The sequence below is a fragment of the Pristiophorus japonicus genome, chromosome 5 (assembly GCF_044704955.1).
Source record: "Pristiophorus japonicus isolate sPriJap1 chromosome 5, sPriJap1.hap1, whole genome shotgun sequence".
Lineage (NCBI taxonomy): Eukaryota > Metazoa > Chordata > Chondrichthyes > Pristiophoridae > Pristiophorus > Pristiophorus japonicus.
Window position 1 is genome coordinate 144,297,229 of NC_091981.1, and position 21,273 is coordinate 144,318,501.

Below are 21,273 nucleotides of genomic sequence, written 5' to 3' on the forward strand. Positions count from 1 at the left end.
CTTTTGACGGAATTGGTATCTCTCCATCACGATACATTTTTTGGCCCCAAATAGTTCTTTCGGGTGCTTAATGTTTTGTCGTAGGACTCCGTGTCTTCGATTTGGCCAAAGTGTATTGGCCTTCGGTGCTGAGGCAGTCGATAAGTATTGCACGGGAGCAAGCTGGTGTTACGTTATCGCCATCTAACCCTCTCGCCGTGATGTATGTAAAAAAAACTTTTTATCCAACACAGCCACAGAATTGGAGGGTCCTCGGGTGTGGAGAGGAAAGACGGGGGGTAGGGAGGCTAAATTGAATCATCCTCGTCACTAAATTATGTTGTGTATGCGTAAATAACAGACAAACTGAGCCAGGAGTAATGTAACTTAACATAACTGTGCTTTTATACAATCCAAAATGGTGTTCCCAAATCGGCATGAACCAGTATGAGTACAGCAACTGTTAATAGCTCCTGCACGGTCCTAATATCCGTCCTGTGAGCTGTAACAACAAATAGAGTATGAACACAACACCTGCAAATCTTTTGATAAGATTAGTTGCACAGGATCCCCTTACTTACACAGCTGGTGTTATATAACCCTAAGTTCTAGGGAACATTATGAGAAGCCTAAAGATGTTTTTCCTTCACTGGAGTGAGAATCGCACTTTCTTTAATGACTTGATTGATTAACTTCAACATAGTGTAGCTGTAATAGAGAATGGTTGTCAATCTCATTTGGATTCTCCCCTGTGCACTGTCTCGATATAGCCTGTCTGCACCAAAGCTGTACTTGTGCTTGGTGTAGAATTCCAAAGTACTGAACTGCTTTCCATTCATACTCATTGTGCAAAATTCTTGATCCAAGTATAGCATTAAATATAAGACCCTAACTCGTGCATCAAATGTTCCTTGGAGTTTTGTTTGATAACTTTTGGGTAGCAACAAGCTTTCATGCAGAACTGACCTCAAAACATTAAATGTGTGGATATATGGAAGAAACAAGCTTGATGAACCAGACAGCCTTTTCTCATTTCATGCTTTCTGGGGAGAAGATTTCCTCTGTTTACCATTTGTAGTAAAATTGCAAATTTGTTCTTTTGCTTTCAGTCCAATTTTTTCCACAGAAACAGTCTATTCCTGATGATTGAATTAAACAATATAACTAATACAAGTCTGAAAATTTAGTGCTAAAAATTGAATTATCAGATAATTTAAATTAAGTAGCTTTGAATTAAGAGTAGACGGTAGAGAAAGGATACTGCTAAAAGTTCTCAAACTTTCCAAATGGGAGTCCTAAAAATGTTATAGAATCATAGGGCTAGACTTTCCATTTCCTACCGTTATCGCCCGTATCTCGGCGGTAATCCGGCGGTATGAATTTAGCGAGTTTTCAATATTGCCCGATTACCGCCGAGATTAAAAGCCGCTAGTTTCGGCTTTTTTCCCCCCGGCGGTAGCGGTAGTGGGCGGCAGTGAACGGTATACATCCCTTGTGTAAGGCCGGCTTCTGTTGCAACGGCCACACTGTGCATGCGCATTTTATTTTCTGTGTTACGGTGGTCAGGGGCAGTTGAGCAAGGGAGAGATAGAGAGAGAGTGGGAAAGGAGAAATCACTTAGAAGCAGCCTGTTTACAGATCCTTTGACAACTTAAATATCATATATCATACTATAGCTCTTGTGTGCTAAATATAATATTGCATACTATAATAAAAATTTACCCTATATTAGAAATAAATAATAATATTACTATTAAAAAAAATCAGTTGATGGTTGAGATCGAGGCCGAGGCAAAGGAGGAGAGAGGAAGAGGGCAAAGCGGTTCACCGTGGACGCCCAAGCTGCCTTGGTCCACGAAGTGGAGGCACGGTGGGACCAATTGACCCGGGGTGGTCGTGGAAAACCCAGCCCCCGCTATTTATCAGAGAATATGGGCAGAGATGGATCCTCAGTTGCCCAGGTCCGTCGGTGGCCAGTCCAGTGCCGCAAACACTGGAACGACCTTATTTCTGCTGCAAGAGTAAGCAATAACGTTAATAACATTAATCAGGTACTGACTCATTACTTAAAATGTAAAACTGCCATATTGTGATTTTGTAATGCTTGGTAAACTTGGTGCTATACATTATTACTATCACCGGTGATGTATTGTTTTCCTATAATTAATAAGGTATGTTCATCATGCATCACTTGCATGTTAACGGTGCATTAATGGGACATTTTTGAAAGCCATTGGGGGTGGGTACTAGTACCTGAGCAATTATCTTGTATCATGCTACGGGCCTGTATTGTCACCTTTTCAGAAAAAAAATCACTTTCAACAGAGGCGAGCGTAGACACACCAGAGGAGGTTATGCAGAGCTGGAAGAGCTCACGGACCTGGAGGAGCGGGCTGCAGCCCTCACACGGGCGCATGATCGCTCGGCCACCCGTGGGGTGCAGATTCAGTGTTGGTGCCACGTAAGTCACACATAATCCCCGGGCCATGCATAGTCATGTGAACATAGAAACATAGAAAAATAGGTGCCATTCGACCCTTCGAGCCTGCACTGCCATTCAATAAGATCATGGCTGATCATTCCTTCAGTACCCCTTTCCTGCTTTCTCTTCATACCCCTTGATCCCCTTAACCGGAAGAGCCATATCTAACTCCCTCTTGAATATATCCAGAGAACTGGCATCAACAACTCTCTGCGGCAGGGAATTTCACAGGTTAACAACTCTCTGAGTGAAGAAGTTTCTCCTCATCTCAGTGCTAAATGGCCTTCCCCTTATCCTAAGACTAATTCCCCTGGTTCTGGACTTCCCCAACATTGGTAACATTCTTCCCGCATCTAACCTGTCTAGTCCCGTCAGAATCTTATATGTTTCCATGAGATCCCCTCTCATCCTTCTAAACTCCAGTGAATAAAGGCCCAGTTGATCCAGTCTCTCCTCATATGACAACCCAGCCATCCCTGGAATCACTCTGGTGAACCTTCGCTGCACTCCCTCAATAGCAAGAATGTCCTTCCTCAGACTAGGAGATCAAAACTGAACATAATATTCCAGGTGAGGCCTCACTAAGGCCCTGTACAACTGCAGTAAGACCTCCCTGCTTCTATATTCCAATCCCCTAGCTATGAAAGCCAACATACCATTTGCCTTCTTTACTGCCTGCTGTACCTGTGTGCCCACTTTCAGTGACTGATGAACCATGACACCCAGATCTCGTTGCACCTCCCCTTTTCCTAGTCTGCCGCCATTCAGATAATATTCTGCCTTCGAGTTTTTGACCCCAAAATGGATAACCTCACATGTATCCACATTATACTGCACCTGCCATGCATTTGCCCACTCACCTAACGTGTCCAAGTCACCCTGCAGCCTCTTAACATCCTCCTCACAGCTCACACCGCCACCCAGTTTAGTGTCATCTGCAAACTTGGAGATATTACACTCTATTCCTTCATCCAAATCGTTAATGTATATTGTAAAGAGCTGGGGTCCCAGCACTGAGCCCTGCGGCACTCCACTAGTCACTGCCTGCCATTCTGAAAAGGACCCGTTTATCCCGACTCTGCTTCCTGTCTGCCAACCAGTTCTCTATCCACATCAGTACATTACCCCTAATACCATGTGCTTTGATTTTGCACAACAATCTCTTGTGCGGGACCTTGTCGAAAGCCTTCTGAAAGTCCAAATACACCACATCCACTGGTTCTCTCTTGTCCACTCTGCTAGTTACATCCTCAAAAAATTCCAGAAGATTCGACAATCATGATTTCCCTTTCATAAATCCATGCTGACTTGATCCAATCCTGTCACCGCTTTCCAAATGCGCTGCTATTTCGACCTTCATGATCGATTCCAACATTTTCCCCACTGCTGATGTCAAGCTAACCGGTCTATAATTATCCGTTTTCTCTCTCCCTCCTTTTTTAAAAAGTGGTGTTACATTAGCTACCCTCCAGTCCATGAGAACTGATTCAGAGTCGATAGACTGTTGGAAAATGATCACCAATGCATCCACTATTTCTAGGGCCACTTCCTTGAGCACTCTGGGATACAGACTATCAGGCCCCGGGGATTTATCGGACTTCAATCCCATCAATTTCCCTAACACAATTTCCCGCCTAATAAGGATATCCTTCAGTTCCTCCTTCTCACCAGACCCACTGTCCCCCAGTACCTTCGGAAGGTTATTTGTATCTTCCTTCGTGAAGACAGAACCGAAGTATTGGTTCAATTGGTCTGCCATTTCTTTGTCCCCCATTATAATTTCACCTGAGTCCGACTGCAACGTAATGTATAAATGATGCCAAGTAATGTAATGTAATGCTGGGACCATCATGAAATATTATTATAATGACATTAAGTCTCTGAAAATTCTGTTCATGTTCATTGCATGTAGCATCTCTCGCGATATAATACAGTAATGTTGCTCCTCTTCATATGTCTGCGCAATGTAAGCGTTAAAATGTCACCCTGACCCTCCCTCCCTTCCTTGCCTTCTGCTTACCTCTTCTGTTATGTTTTCTAGCTGACCAGGAGCACGCAGTGCCGATTGTCATACTTATTAGTGATGACAACACCGAAGAGCAGGAGGAGGATGTTGATGAAGAAAACATCCGGCTGTCCGACCCACTCCAGGGTGCACCGTTGGAAGTGAAAGTCGAAGAAGTGGGGATGGCAAATGAAGGGTCCTTCATTCCTGCGACCACCTCTTCCTCAGCCGAAGCCACATTTCATGGATTTGGCTCTGAGGAAGTGGCCGGACCAAGCGGTGTGCAGTAGGGCACACCGAGTGGTACAATCCCGTGCCTAATCTGTGGAGGCTGATTCGGCAGGGGAGATGTGCTCGAAGACAGGCAGACGCCGATCTGGATATGGTTGCGCTGTCTAGGGCGAGCGTCGACATAGGCGAGAGCACCTCCAGGCAATAGGTGGACTAGCCGGAAGCATCGCAGTGCAATCAGCGTGTCAATCGGAGGACACTGCGGTGATGTGGCGAATCGCCGATTCCGTTGATGCTATGCGGAAGCCGATGGAATCGGTGTACGACACTGAACCCCAAGGTGTTACACCACCACTGCCGACAGCACATGGGAGTCAGGAGTCCAGATTCCACACACATGGGGCCCAAGTTTCCACATGATTCGCGCCTGATTTTTAGGAGCAACTGGTGGAGAACGGACTATCTTAGAAATCGCAATTCTCCACATTTTTTTTTCTGCAGTTCTAGTCAGGTGGAACAGTTCTACTTTGGAACAGAATTTTTTCTTCAAAAGGGGGCGTGTCCGGCCACTGACGCCTGATTTCAAAGTTTCCACAGTGAAAACGTACTCCAAACTAACTTAGAATGGAGCAAGTGAAGATTTTTGTAGAACTCAAAAAACCTGTTCTACACATTAAAAGATCAGGCGCAGGTTACAAATTAGGCGTCCAGAACGAGGTGGGGGGGGAAGGGAAGTCATTAAATTCTACAATAAATCCTTATTTATACTTCTACAAATATTATACAAATAAATCCAACCTGAATAAACATTTATAAGCCAAGAAAAGATTAAATAAACCATCTTCCTACCTGTGTGAAAGTGCTTCAGCCAGCCTCACAAGTTCGTTCGTTCGTTCCCGATGGCAGGGGGGGAGTAGGAAGACGTTCCCGACGGCGGGCGGGCCCGAACGCAGCGGGGGGGGGGTGGGGGAGGAGGAAGACGTCCCCGACGGCGGGCGGGCCCGAACACAGCGGGGGGGGGGTGGGGGAGGAGGAAGACGTTCCCGACGGCGGGCGGGCCCGAATACAGCGGGGGGGGGGGAGGAGGAAGACGTTCCCGACGGCGGGCGGGAAGGAGACAGTGAGAAGGCTGCAGGAAGCCTCAGTACTGATGTGCTGATGGCAATGTGCTTTTATTAAAAAATGTTCAAAAATTAAACAGCTACAAAGAACTACAAAAATGGCCGAGTGCCAATGTTTCCTTCACACTGCACGTGCGCGAACGCTCCAACGTGCACGCGCAGCATTGCCGGCAGGAAAAAAGCTAATTTAAATAGTACCCGCCCCCTCCCACTTTCAAAATCGGCGTGAGTGTAGGCTCCGCCCCCCTGGGCGCCGCGCCAAACAGACAAGGAGCTGCAGGGCTCTCCAGAATCGCGAGTTTTTTTTCCGCCGCTGTTTTAGGCGCGAAAAACAGGCGCCCAGCTCGGAGGGGCGCCCGTTTTTTATCGTGTGGAAACTTGGGCCCATGGTGCTGCCACCGTCACCCCCCCCCCTACAGCAGCAGTGCTCGAGGCGCCCTGCTGCACAACGTACTGGTCGCAACTTGGGCAGGGACAGGGGTAGGTGTGATACCAAAAAACATTTGGGGGTGAGGTGGGGGAGTGGGGGAGAGGCGGTGGTCGCAGGTAGATTTGCTGCGGGAGGGAGCGGAGGGGTTGTTTATTCAAAAAATGTTAATGAAAAATTGTTTACTGTTTTTACTGTTTGTGAGGAGGCTTTGTGGGTGTTTTTTAATGACTTTTTTTTTACTGTTTACTGTTTTGGGTGTGGCAGCGGGTATTGTGGGTGTTAATGAAAAATTGTTTACTGTTTGGGGTGTTGTGAGTTTAATGTTTAAAGTTTAATGTTTAATTTTTTTCAATCTTGTAAACTTTTTAAAACTTTGATTCAAATTTACTTTATAAAGAATTATTTATTAATTATTAATGTATTTGACAAAAACCTTTTCCAAAATTTATAAAATTTTATTGAACTTAACAATTATTGTGCAGTGTCTCATTCACTTTAAAAAAATGAGGGGTCAATAATCAATACAAGGGTTGCAAACAATGGCCATTTTAAGGTTTAACCTTAACTCTTAACTGTTCAAGCAAAACGTTCATTTTTGAGCTTCTGACATAACAGTTTTGTTGCTACATAACTACCACAGGGCTTCTCCTGCAGTGTAAGGGTGGCTGGTGTCATGGGCTCATCGCCAGACTCCTCTTCGTCCTCCTCTTCCTCCATTTCCTCTTCCGCTTCTTCCTCTGCCTCATCCCCTTTATCCTGAGGTGGTCCTGCAGTCCCCGGTGGCATTTCCTGTCCCCTTCTGATTGCCAAGTTGTGCAACATGCAACACACCACAATGAACTCCACGACCTGCTCAGGATGGTATTGTAGGCTGCCTCCAGAATGGTCCAGGCATCTAAAGCACTGGTTCAGCACTCCGATTGTCTTTTCGACGAAATTGCGTGTGGCTATGTGGCTGTTTCGGCATCTGTAGCTTATAGAGGGGGTTCAAGAGCCAGGTGGCGAGGCCGTATCCTTTGTCACTGAGCATCCAGCATTGACCTTGTGGCTGACTCTTCAAGAGGTCAGAGACAGTGCACTCATGCAAGATGTGCGCATCGTGAGTGCTCGCTGGAAAATTGGCATTTACTGCCATGATTATTTGCTTGTAGTTGACAACGAGCTGCACGTTCAGGAAGTGGAATCTCTTTCGGTTCTGAAACACCTCTGCATCCTGTAAAGGTGCTCGCAGGGCGATGTGCGTATAGTCTATTGCATCCTTGACCTTAGGGAAGTTTGCTATTCTCGCTCTGTGCCTCCCTGGTCATTGGGAAGTTTATAAAGTTCAACCTTCGTGCGTAAAGCGCTTCTGTTACCTGCCGAATGCAGCAATGTGCGTGCTGAAAGATGCAGCAAATGTCGCCAGCTGATGCTTGAAAGGAGCCCAATGCATAGAAGGAAGGTGCCGCAGTCACCTTAACCTCATCGGGCAGTGTGTTCCTGATGGTGCTGGTAGGCCGCAGGTCTCCCTTCATTAGCTGGTATATTTCATTGATAACCTTTCGGAAGCGCAGCCCTCTAACGCACGCTTTATCGGACAAGTCCAGGTATAACCGCTGTAAATGCATTGGGTGTAAGGTCTCCTCCCCCTCAGCAGTCTGTCACCTCTTTGATTGGCCTCTTCAGTGAACCACCTTCCAACTCTATTCCGCAGCATGTAATTGGCTGAGAAATTGCAGGCCCCATTCCTTTAAAAGTTCTCTAAACTGTCAAAAATTATTAAATTTTACTTAAAACAACCAAGAAATTAAACCAGATACTCTAATATACCCTCAGATTATAAGCATTGATTTGAAGCACCTTTAAAATACACTCGAATGATTTTAATGCTACCTACAAATAGAAGCAGCCTTTTCTTCAAATACATCCATTTTAAAACATGGCATTCATGCCGCTGGGTCAAGGTCAGGTAAGAGCAGCTTTTTCAGGGCGGTAGAAAATGCCGGCGGTAATTTGGGCAGTGTTTTGGTGAAATGCCGAAATTAGCACCCGACGGTAATTTGGGCAGTGCACGTTGAAGTGCATAGAAAATCACTTGCAGCTGATGGCGGGTGGTTCCGTTTTCCGCTGAAATTACCGCCGGCGGTAAGTGGGCGTTAGTTTCCACTAAAAACGAATAACGGGCAGTAATGGTCTAAAAAACAAAAAATGGGCGAAATGTTGCCGAAAGTCTAGCCAGAAGAATGGTAACAGCACAGAAGGAGACCCTTCGGCCCGTCGAGCCCATGCCGATACACTTCAGCCAGTCCCACTGCGCTGTCCTTTCTCCGTAGCCCTGAAATTTTTTTTCCTTCAGGTACCTGTCAAATTCCCTTTTGAAAGCCACGATTGAATCTGCCTCCACCACCCAATTATTAACTTACTGTTATTTTTGAACAACTACTGAATGTTTAAAGAAAAAATTTCAGGCAACGACTTAATGATTTTATTTATATATAGCTTTTCTAAATAATCTTTTTGTTCTTGTGCAAGTATCAAAATGTTGTTGAGAAAAATGAACAAAATCAGTAGGTGCAGAATTGCTTAAAAGAAACTAGCTTGCATCCAAGAAAATAGAGCCACTCTGGCACTTCCACATATTGAGAATATCATAGTCTATCTAAGCCACAGACTAAACTTGCCTTCTACCTTGCTATTTCCTCTGAAATATAACAATTTTAATTAGCAGTCTGTTCAGGGATATTCAATTTAAATAAAACTCAAAATAGTCCTTATGGTAGCTATTACAATGTGATGTTATTATTTCAACATCTGCCTTTCTGTCATTTTGAGTTTAAAAATAAAATTGTTTCCTAATCCCTTGAGTTGACTGTGGGTAGTTATTTTTCGATTTGGCATTAAAGCCCAGTGTTAAATGGTTTCCTGACTCTGTTGCAGATAATTGGTAACCTTGGGCCTCTGGAACTGATCCTCAACACACCCAGTCACCACAGAGTCCACCATGGTAAGTCTGGCCTGATAGAATGGACTTCTGTCTTATAAAATGTGTAATCTTTCCGGCTGTCTGGAAACCTGTCAGCAAACATCTTCCAGGCTATTTTTTTTATTGAACAGTTTTGAAAAGATTTCAAAAATATTTTGTATTGAAAGAATTGAACCTAATTGAGGAATAATAATCTTTCTCAGGAATGCTATCCTTAAAGCAAGGATTATGTTTGGATTGGGATGTTGTAAACTGTGAGTCAAAAGTAACCAGTTTACAAAATGTTGTACCATAATTATTTATCCAGCAACTCCATTTCAACAAAGATAACAGAAAACAGGATAGAAAAAACTTGAATCGTTTTTAAAATTTGAAAGCAATTAGCTGTCCTTGTGAGAGTCGGCACGATATTGGTAATATTTATTGTGCTGACAATACGGAGTGTTAAAACGCTGATTATTGAGCAACATTCTTTCCTTAATTCAGAAATTATATAAAATGGGTATGAATGGAAATCTGATTAGTATATATAAATTCTGGTTTAATCAGATAGATATTTATCAAATAAACTTTCCATTCAACATATTTTAATACTGTTCCAGGCTTCACAGTAAAGTTTGTACAACTGAAGCTGAAACTGTGCAAAGTAATTCTGAACTAAATCTGTAACAACTTGAAAGATAATTATTTCAATAGTATCACTATCAAAATATTCGCTGCTCATCCTGTTCAAATATACAACAGGATTTTTTTAACATACTTTTACAATGTACCCTATAGAGGGCTATTCTCCCATAATAAGCCATCAATTTGGATGTCCATTTTATATCTGTAAAAAACCACAAAATGTAAAGAGAAAAAGTCTGCCAACTGATTTTTTTTTTCAAAAAGCAAAATTCCATTTTAATAAATAGTGTCTCCTGTATACATGGTGAGCTTTAAATATTAGCATGCAGCTGAATATATAACATGCCAAATTGGTCTGTAGAAATGCTGTACTTATTTTGTTTTATGATTCAGAAGAGAGGAGAATAATCACACTATATTTTTTAAAAATATCACTAAAAATAAATTTTTAATTTTAAAGTTTTGTAGTATAATAGCATTATCCAACCTAAATACTGAGAACAATGAATTGGTGGAGTAAGTGGAATATATACACAACAATTTACAAATCACAACAATTTCACTCACTCACTCATATGTAAACACACGTTTACATTAATTTACACACATACACGTTGATTCCTCTGTACATTCACACACGCTCATTCACACACTTGTATACCTGCACATCCATATTAGCAGCTGCTATCTTTTAGCAGCACAGCTGAAAAGTAAGCCTGTAGAAATAAAGTCTGCAGACATTTGAAATATCAAAAGGCAGCTGTTATTACCTCCAAAAGCATGGCCTTGCAGCATAATTACTGTATTCTAAGGATGAGCAACAGAAAACAGAAACTTGAATCCCAACTGGACCAGATTGGCTTCTTCTGATTAATTTGGGTGGAAAAAGGAACTCTGACTTGGTAGAGATTTAAAGGAGCCTGTCTTTTTAAACTATACCATTCAATTCGCCGGGGCATTGGACAGGGAGGAGTCAAGGACAAGTGTGGTCTTCAGGAGAAGTGTGATGAGGGGAGTAGTTGAACCATTTGCTACTTTAAAGTAATAAATTGTATCCTTATTTTAGATAATTCTTTGATGTATATAGTTTATCAATAGAAAACAATATTCAGATTATGCAGGGTTAGAGGGCAGAACGATAATGCCATATATGGGGGTGAGGGGGAGGCAGATATGAGGGTGTGGAGGGAGAAAATGGGAGAGAGAGAGGAGGGAGGAGACAGCAGGAGGTGGTCGGGGCAAGCAAAGGCAGATGTAGGGTGGGGTGTTCCTCAATTTTATTATGGGAGGATCATGCCGGAAACTGTCCTCCCCTGACATGATCCAAATTTCTTCTTAGTGGAAAGGGTGGCTGTGGGTAACTTTGCCTTTCCCACAGCCTGTGACTTTGGTAACAATGGAAGTGGGGAGTGAAGGCTTCCTGCCAGCAAGTTCAGTGTTTTACAATTACATAAAGAGCAAGAGGATAATAAAGGAAAGAGTAGGGCCTATTAGAGACCAAAATGGTAATCTATGTGTTGAGGCGGAGGATGTGGGTAAGGTACTTAATGAATACTTTGCAGCTGTCTTCACAAAAGAGGAGGACGATGCCGACATTGAAGTTCAGGTGGAAGATAGTGAAATATTGGACAGGATAAGCATAGTACGAGAGGAAGTTTTAAGGAATTTAGCATCCTTGAAAGTAGATAAATCGCCAGGACCGGATGAAATACATCCGAGGCTACTAAAAGAAGCAAGGGAGGAAATTGCGGAGGCTCTGATCATCATTTTCTAATTCTCCCTGGCTGCAGGAGTTGTGCCAGAGGATTGGAAAACTGCTAATATTGTACCATTGTTTAAAAACGCATAGCTCTGTCAAGCCCATGTGGCTGCTGATGTGCAATGGTCACCACACATTAAAAAAATCCATGCACAGGCATCTTCCACCCCCTCAATTGGAGTTCAGGACTGGAACATCAGGTCCTTCATTGAAACATCTGTGAACACATGTGGAAGCAAGTCATCCTCATTCGAGGGACTGCCTATGATGATGATGATGTTTAAAAAGGGAGGAAGAGATAAATCGAGCAATTACAGGCCAGTTAGTTTAACCTCGGTGGTGGGCAAATTACTGGAATCAATTCTGAGAGATAGTATAAACTTTCATTTAGGAAGACACAGATTAATCAAGGTCAGTCAGCAAGGATTTGTTAAGGGAAGGTCGTGCCTGACTAACTTGATTGAGTTCTTTGAGGAGATAACAAGGAGGGTCGATGAGGGCAGTGCATTTGATGTAGTTTATATGGAATTTAGCAAGGCTCTTGACAAGGTCCCACATGGCAGGCTGATTAAAAAAGTAAAAGCCCATGGGATCCAAGAGTAGGGATAAAGAAATTTGCAGATGATACAAAAATTAGCCATGTGGTTGACAGTGAGGAGGAAAGCTCTAGACTACAGGAAGATATCGATGAACTGGTCAGTTGGGCAGCAAAGTGGTGAATGTGAATGGAATTCAATCCGGAAACGTGTGAGGTAATGATTTTCGAAGGGGCAACAAGGCAAGGGAATGCACAATAAATGGGAGGATACTGAGAGGTGTGGAGCAACAGAGAGATCTTAGAGTATATGTCCACAGATCCTTAAAGGCAGCAGGACAGGTCGATAAGGTAGTTAAAAAGACATACGGAATGTTTTCCTTTATGAGCCGAGGCATAGAATACAAGAACAGGGAAGTTATGTTAGAACTGTATACAACACTAGTTAGGCCACAGCTTGAGTACTGCGTGCAGTTCGGGTCACATTACAGGAAGGATGTGATTGCACTGGAAAGGGTGCAGAGGAGATTTACGAGGATGTTACCAGAACTGGAAAACTTTAGCTATGAGAATAGATTAGATAGGCTACGGTTGTTTTGCTTGGAACAGAGAAGGCTGAGGGGAGATTTAATTGAGGTGTATAAAATTATGAGGGGTCCAATTAGAGTAAAAAGAAAGGAGCAATTTCCCTTAGCAGAGCGGTCAATAACCAGGGGGCATAGATTTAAAGTAGCTGGTGGACAGATTAGAGGGGAGATGAGGAAACATTTCTTCACCCAGAGAGTGGCAGGAGTCTGGAACTCACTGCCTGAAAGGATATAGAGGCAGAAACCCTCATCACATTTAAAAGCTACTTAAAGAGCCGTAACCTAGAGGGCTACTGACCTAGTACTGGAAGCTGGGATTAGGCTAGGTAACTCTTATCCAACCGGCACAGACACGATGGGCCGAATGGCCTCCTGCTGTGTCGTAATTTTCTATGATTCGATGAATGTGAAAAATGAAAGGTTGAGATCCGTTCCTTCTTTCCCACCAGTTTTGTGTGCAAACTGGCCACAAGAGGCAACTCGGAGGTAGGCCATGACGGTGTCCAAAAAGGAAGGGAAAGGTGAAATGTTTATATTTCAAGCACGGTCACAAAACTATACACTTAGGATGGTTTCCGCATTTGTTGGGATTTTAAAAGAAACAAACTATACCAGATCCCAGGAGACTGATAGAATTGCTTCAATCCCTGCCTTCTTGAGAACTCAAGGCATTTTATTGTTCAGTTTTCCCTCCCATGGAGAGCATAATTTGGCTGCAAAGACCCCATTTCAAACATTGCATAGAACTGCCTAGTTCAAAATCTCATGAACATAAGAACAAAAAAATAGGAGCAGGACTAGGCCATACGGCCCTTCAAGCCTGCTCTGCCATTCAATATGATCATGGCTGATCATGTACCTCAACTCCACTTTCCCACCCGATCCCCATATCCCTTGATTCCCCAAGACTCCAAATATCTATCTCAGCCTTGAATATATTCAGAGACTCGACATCCACGGCCCTCTGGGGCAGAGAATTCCAAAGACTCACAGCCCTTTTGAGTGAAGAAATTCCTCCTAATCTTTGTTTTAAATGGCCTACCCCTTATCTTAAGACTGTGCCTCTAGTTCTAGACTCTCCAGCCTGGGGACGCAATCTCTCAGCGTCTAACCTGTCAATCTCCTTCAGAATCTTGTATATTTCAATGCGATCACCTCTCATTCTTCTAAACTCCAGGGAGTATAGGCACATGCTACACAATCTCTCATCATAAGGCAGCCCTTTCATCCCAAGAATCAATCTAGTGAACCTCCGTTGTACCACCTCCAAGGCAAGTATATCCTTCCTTAGATAAGGAGACCAAAACTGTGCACAGTTCTCCAGCTGTGGTCTCACCAAGGCCCTGTACAATTGTAACAAGATTTCCATACTCTTATACTCCAACCCCCTTGCAATAAAGGACAACATGCCATTTACCTTCCTTATTGCTTGCTGTACCTGCATGCTAGCTTTCTGTGTTCCTTGTATAAGGACACACAAATCTCTATGAACAACAACATTTAAAAGTTTCTCTCCATTTAAAAAATATGCTGTTTTTTTATTCTTCTTACCAAAGTAAATAACCTCACATTTCCCTACATTATACTCCATCTGCCACCTTACTGCCCACTCACTAAATCTGTCTATATCTATTTGCAGATGATTTGTGTTCTCCTCACAGCTTACTGTCCCACCTAGCTTTGTATGTCAGAAAACTTGGATACATTACACCCGGTCCCTTCATCTAGGTCATTAATGTAGATTGTAAATAGCTGAGGCCCCAGCACTGATCTTTGCAGCACCCCACTAGTTACAGCCTACCAACCTGAAAAAGACCGGTTTATCCCTACTCTGTTTTCTGACATTAACCAATCCTCTATCCATGCTAATACATTACCTCCAATCCGATGAACCTTTACCTTGTGTAATAAGCTTTTATGTGGCCCCTTACCGAAAGCCTTTTGGAAATCCAAATATACTAAATCCACTGGTTCCCCTTTATCTACCCTGCTAGTTACATCCTCAAAAACTCTAATGAATTTGTCAAACACGATTTCCCTTTCATAAAATCATGTTGACTCTGCCTAATCATGTTATGATTTGCTAAGTGCCCTGATACCTCTTCCTTAAAAATGGATTCCAGCATTTTCCTGACAACTGATGTCAGGCTAACTGGTCTGTAGTTCTTGTTTCCTCTCTCCCTCCTTTTTTGAATAGCGGTGTTACATTTGCTACCTTCCAATCTGCTGGGTCCATTCTAGAATCTAGGGAACTTTGAAAGATCAAAACCAATGCATTCACTATCTCTGCAGCCACCTCTTTTAGAACCCTAGGATGTAGGCCATCAGGTCCAGGGGATTTGTTGGCATTTAGTCCCATTAGATTCTCAAGTACTTTTTCTCTACTTATATTAATTACCTTAAGTTCCTCACCCTCATTAGATCCTTGGTTCCCCACTGTTATATATGTAAACTTGTATTTATTCTGTACAGCCACCAGAGGGCTCATCCCCTGGAGTCCCAAGGGATCCCATAATCCCTTGGGAGCACAGGTATTTAAGGAGGCATCACAGGTTGGATTGGCACTCTGGAGACCTGCAATAAAAGACTAAGTTCACACTTTACTTTGAGCTCACAGTGTTCAATCTGACTCTTTCTCCATACATAATAACTGGCGACGAGATACAGATAACGAACCAAAAGATGCAGAGAACAGTGGGCATCCTGGAGAAATTCTCAGAGGGAGATGATTGGGAAATTTTCGTGGAGCGACTCAACCAATACTTCGTGGCCAACGAGCTAGATGGGGAAGAGATCGCTACCAAATGAAGGGCGATCCTCCTCACCATCTGCGGGGCACCAATGTATGACCTCATGAAGAATCTGCTCACTCCAGCGAAACCCACGGTGAAATCATATGATGATTTGTGCACACTGGTCCGAGAGTATACGAACCCCAAGGAAAGCGTTCTGATGGCGAGGTACCGGTTCTACACCTACAAAAGGTCTGAAGGTCAGGAAGTGGCGAGTTATGTCCCCGAGCTAAGACGCCTTGCAGGACATGGCGAATTTGAAGGACATTTGGAGCACATGCTTAGAGATTTTTTCGTACTTGGCATTGGCCACGACACCATACTTCGCGAACTTTTGACTGTAGACACCCCAACCTTGAGTAAGGCCATAGTGATAGCCCAGGCGTTCATTGCCACCAGTGACAATACGAAGCAAATCTCTCAGCACACAAGTGCTGCTACAAGTACTGTAAACAAAGAGATGTTGTTTTCGAATCGCAACATACAGGGCAGGTCACACATGCCAGCAGCTGCATGTCCGCAGATGTCTCAGAGTCTACCATCAAGGGTGATGAATGCAAGGCCATTAACACCTTGTTGGCGCTGCGGAGGTGATCATCGTTTCCATTCATGCCGAATCAAAGGCTATGTTTGCAAGGGCTGTGGAACAATGGGACACCTCCAATGTATGTGCAGGCGAACTGCTAATCCTGTTAAACCTGCAAACCACCATGTTGCAGAGGAGGACAGATCCACGGAAGATCACGACGAACCAGAGCCTCAGACCAAGGAGGCAGAGGTACATGGGGTGCACACATTCACCACAAATTGTCCCCCGATAGTGCTGAATGTTGAACTAAATGGACTCCTGGTGTCAATGGAACAGGATACAGGCACGAGCCAGTCCATCATGGGCAAAAAGACTTTCGAAAGACTGTGGTGCAACAAGGCCTCAAGATCTGTCTTAACTCCAATTCGTACAAAACTAAGAACTTACACGAAAGAACTGATTCCCGTAATTGGCAGTACTACCGTAAAAGTCTCTTACGATGGAACGGTGCACCACTCTGGGTGGTGCCGGGCATGGTCCCACGCTGCTCGGCAGGAGCTGGCTGGTAAAGATATGATGGAACTGGGACGATGTCAGAGTGTTATCACCCACTTCGTGTGCCCAGGTCTTAAACAAGTTCCCTTCACTGTTCGAACCAGGCATTGGGAAATTCCAAGGAGCAAAAATGAAGATCCACCTAATTCCAGGAGTGTGACCCATCCATCACAAGGCGAGAGCAATACCGTACATGATGAGAGAAAGGGTAGAGATCAAGCTAGACCGGCTGTAACAAGAGGGCATCATTTCACCGATCGAGTTCAACGAGTAGGCCAGCCCGATCATTCCTGTCCTCAAGGGAGATGTCACCGCCAGCATCTGTGGCGATTACAAAGTAACTATCAATCATTTCTCCCTGCAGGTCCTTTTTGCAATGCTGGCGGAAGGAAAGACGTTCACGAGCTGGATCTGACTTCAACCTACATGACGCAGGAACTGGAGGAATCATTGAAGGGCCTCACCTGCATCAACATGCACAAAGGTCTTTTTATTTATAACAGATGCCCGTTTGGAATTCGATCAGCGGCGCCGATATTCCAGAGAAACATGGAAAGCTTACTGAAGTCGGTCCCGCACACCGTGGTCTTCCAGGACGACATCTTAGTCACAGGCCAGAACACAGCTCAGCATCTGCAGAACCTGGAGGAGGTTCTTAGTTGACTCAACCGAGTGGTGCTCAGGTTAAAACGCTCAAAGTGCATTTTCCTGGCGCCTGAAGTGGGGTTCTTGGGAAGGAGGATTGCGGCGGACGGCATGAGGCCCACCAACGCGAAGACGGAGGCAATCGAGAACGCACCGAGGCCACAGAACGTGACGGAGCTGCGATCATTTCTGGGACTCCTGAACTACTTTGGTAACTTCTTACCGAGTCTCAGCACACTGTTAGAACCACTGCATGTCTTACTACGAAAAGGAGACGAATGGGTTTGGAGCAAAATCCAAGAAAGTGCCTGTGTAAAAGTGAGAAAATTATTATGCTCAAACAAATTGCTTATGTTGTATGATCCATGTAAACGTTTGGTACTAGCATGTGATGCGTTGTCATATGGCGTCGGTTGTGTGTTGCAACAAGCTATTGATTTTGGGAAACTGCAACCGGTTGCTTATGCATCCAGGAGTCTGTGTAAGACTGAGAGAGCATACAGCATGATTGAGAAAGAAGCGTTAGCGTGTGTCTATGGGGTAAAGAAAATGCTTCAACACCTGTTTGGGCTAAAGTTCAATTTAGAAACTGACCATAAGCCACTCATCCCTGTTTTCCAAGAGTAAAGGGATAAATACCGATGCATGGGCCCGCATCCAGAGATGGGCGCTCATGTTGTCCGCATACAACTACACCATCCGCCACAGGCCAGGCACAGAAAACTGCACTGATGCTCTCAGTAGACTGCCATTGCCCACCACGGGGGTGGAAATGGCCTGCAGATTTAGCCATAGTTATGGAAGCATTTGAGAGTGAGCAATCATCTGTCACTGCCTGGCAGATCAAAACCTGGACGAGCCAGGACCCCTTATTATCCCTAGTCAAAAGCTGTGTGCTTGATGGGAGCTGGTCCAGTGTCCCAGTGGAAATGCAGGAAGAGATAAAGCCGTTCCAGCGGTGCAAAGATGAAATGTCTATACAGGCAGACTGCCTTCTGTGGGGCAATCGTATAGTGGTTCCCAAGAAGAGCAGAGACACCTTCATCAATGACCTCCACAGTACCCACCCAGGTATCGTAATGATGAAAGTGATAGCCAGATCCCACGTGTGGTGGCCCAGAATCGATGCGGACTTAGAGTCCTGCAATCACAGATGTAATACATGTTCGCAATTAAGCAATGTATCCAGGGAGACGCTGCTAAGTTTATGGTCTTGGCCCTCCAAACCATGGTCTAGGGTACACATCGACTATGCAGGCCCGTTCTTGGGTAAAATGTTGTAGATGTGTACTCCAAGTGGATTGAATGTAAGATAATGTCGGCTAGCATGTCCGCTGCCACTACTGAAAGCCTGCGGGCCATGTTTGTCACACACACCTACCCGATGTCCTGGTGAGCGACAATGGGCCATGTTTTACTAGTGTTGAGTTCAAAGAATTCATGACCCGTAACAGGATCAAACATTCACATCTGCCCCGTTTAAACCAGCGTCCAATGGTTAGGCAGAGAGAGCTGTGCAAACCATCAAGCAAGGCTTGAAGAGAGTAACTGAAGGCTCGCTGCAGACTCGCCTATCCCGAGTCCTGCTTAGCTACCGCACGAGACCCCACTCGCTCACTGGGATCCCACCTGCTGAACTGCTCATAAAAAGAGCAAGGCTCTCGTTAGTTCACTCTGATCTACATGAACAGGTAGAGAGCAGGCGGCTTCAACAAAGTACATACCATGATAGCGCAAGTGTGTCACGCGAGATTGAAATCAATGATCCTGTATTTGTATTAAATTATGGACAAGGTCCCAAGTGGCTTCCCGGCACTGTTGTGGCCAAAAAGGGGAGCAGGGTGTTTCGGGTCAAACTTTCGAATGGACTCATTCACCAGAAACACTTGGACCAAATCAAGCTCAGATTCACGGACTATCCTGAGCAACCCACCTTGGACCCTACCTTTTTTGATCCGCCAACATACATACCAGTGGCAACCGGCACCACAGTTGACCACGAAGCAGAACCCATCACCCACAGCAGCCCAGCAGGACCCAACACACTAGGCAGCCCAGCGAGGGCCCAACAAATGATTCAACAACACCATCTTTCACACCGAGACGATCAACCAGGGCAAGAAGGGCCCCAGATCGACTCACATTGTAAATAGTTACACTATTGACTTTGGGGGGGAGGTTTTTTATATATGTAAACTTGTATTTACTCTGGGCATCCACCAGAGGACTCATCCTCTGGAGTGTCAAGGGATCCCATAATCCCTTGGAAGCACAGGTATTTAAGGAGGCCTCACAGGCTGAAAAGGCACTCTGGAGACCTGCAATAAAAGACTAAGGGCACACTTTGAGCTCACAGTGTTCAGTCTGACTCTTCATATATAACACCCACCATTTTAGGTAGGCTTTTTGCATCGTCTACTGTGAAGACAGATACAAAATATTTGTTTAACATTTCTGCCATTTCCTTATTCCCCCTAATAATTTCTCCTGCCTCAGCCTCTAAGGGACCAATGTTTACTTTTGCTACTCTCTTCCTTTTTACATACTTGTAGAAGCTCTGAAATCTGTTTTTATATTTCTTGTTAGTTTTCTATGTCTATTTTTTCCCTTTTTATCAATTCCTTGGTCATCCTTTGCTGCTTTCTGAAACTCTCCCAATCCTCAGGCTTACTACTATTCTTTGCAACATTATAAACTTCTTTCAATCTAATGTTATCCTTAAGAAAATAAGAACATAAGAAATAGAAGCAGATAACTTCTTTAGTTAGTCACGGATGGATCACATTTCCTGTGGAGTTTTTGTTTTTCAATGGAATGTATTTTTGTTGAGAATTATTAAATATTTTTTTAAATGCTAGCCACTGCTTATCTACTGTCATACCTTTTAATCTATTTTTCCAACCTACCTTAGCCAACTCGCTCTTCATACCTACGGCTTTATTTAAGTTTAAGACTCTAGTTTCGGACTTAGGCAAGTCACTCTCAAATGTAATGTTACACTCCCTTCCTGTCACACTCTGCTTATTTTTACCCAAATCGCTACACTGCTGTATGGCATGGACTCTTTAGATAGCTAGATTTCCCCTCGCCTGACCCCTTCCTCCGCATTTTTAAATTTAAAGCCCTAATTGCAGCCTCAGTTATTCAATTCACCAGGACGCTGGTCCAAGTCCTGTTTAAGTGGAGTCCGATCCGATGGAACAGCTTCCTATTTCCCCAGTACTGGTGCCAGTGCCCCATGAATTGAAACCCCTTCCTCCCACACCACTCTTTGAGCCACGCATTTAACTCTCTGATCTGCTTGACCGTATGCTAATTTGTGCATGGCTCAGGTAGTAATCCAGACATCATTACCCTTGAAGTTCTGCATATTAATTTAGACTATATCCCCTCAGACTCCTTCAGCAGATCCTCATTCTTAGTTCTACCTATGTCATTGGTTCCTACATGGACCACGACAATTGGATCCTCCCACTCCAAGTTCTTCTCCAGCCCCGAGGAGGTATCGTTAACCCTGGCAGGCAACACAACCTCCGGAACTCCCTGTCGCAGCTGCAGAGAACAGTATCTATCCCCCTGACTATACTGTCCCCTAACACTACCACATCCTCCCACTTGGATGACCCCCTGTATCACGGTGCCGTGGTCAGTTTTCCCATCCTCCCTGCAGTCCTTTTTCTCATCCATACAGGGAGCAAGTACTTCATACCTGTTGGACAGGGTCAAGGGTTGAGGCTCCTCCATCACTGCATCCTGGGTCCCCATACCTTCCTGACTCGCAGTCACACCCTCCCGTCCATGACCATTGATTAACTCTAAAGTACTATTGAACTTTAAGGGTGTGACTGCCTCCTGGAGCAAAGTCTTCAGGTAACTCTCTCCCTCCCTGATGCATCACAATGTCTGCAGCTCGCACTCCAGCCCAACAATTCTGAGCTGAAGTTCCTCGAGCTGCAGGCACTTTCTGCAGATGTGGTTGCTCGGGATCATGATGCTCTCCGCCAACTCCCACATGCTGCTGTTACGATACACCA

The 21,273-nt window shown here is 44.3% G+C and overlaps 1 protein-coding gene across 1 annotated transcript in view; it reads left to right on the forward strand.

The window, feature by feature from the left end:
- The window catches only part of agmo (alkylglycerol monooxygenase), a 651,239-nt gene that overhangs the window by 373,328 nt on the left and 256,638 nt on the right, over positions 1 to 21,273 (forward strand). The window contains exon 6 of the mRNA XM_070879980.1: positions 9,165 to 9,231. Coding sequence (XP_070736081.1) covers positions 9,165 to 9,231 — 67 coding nt within the window. The remainder of the gene's footprint in view (positions 1 to 9,164; positions 9,232 to 21,273) is intronic.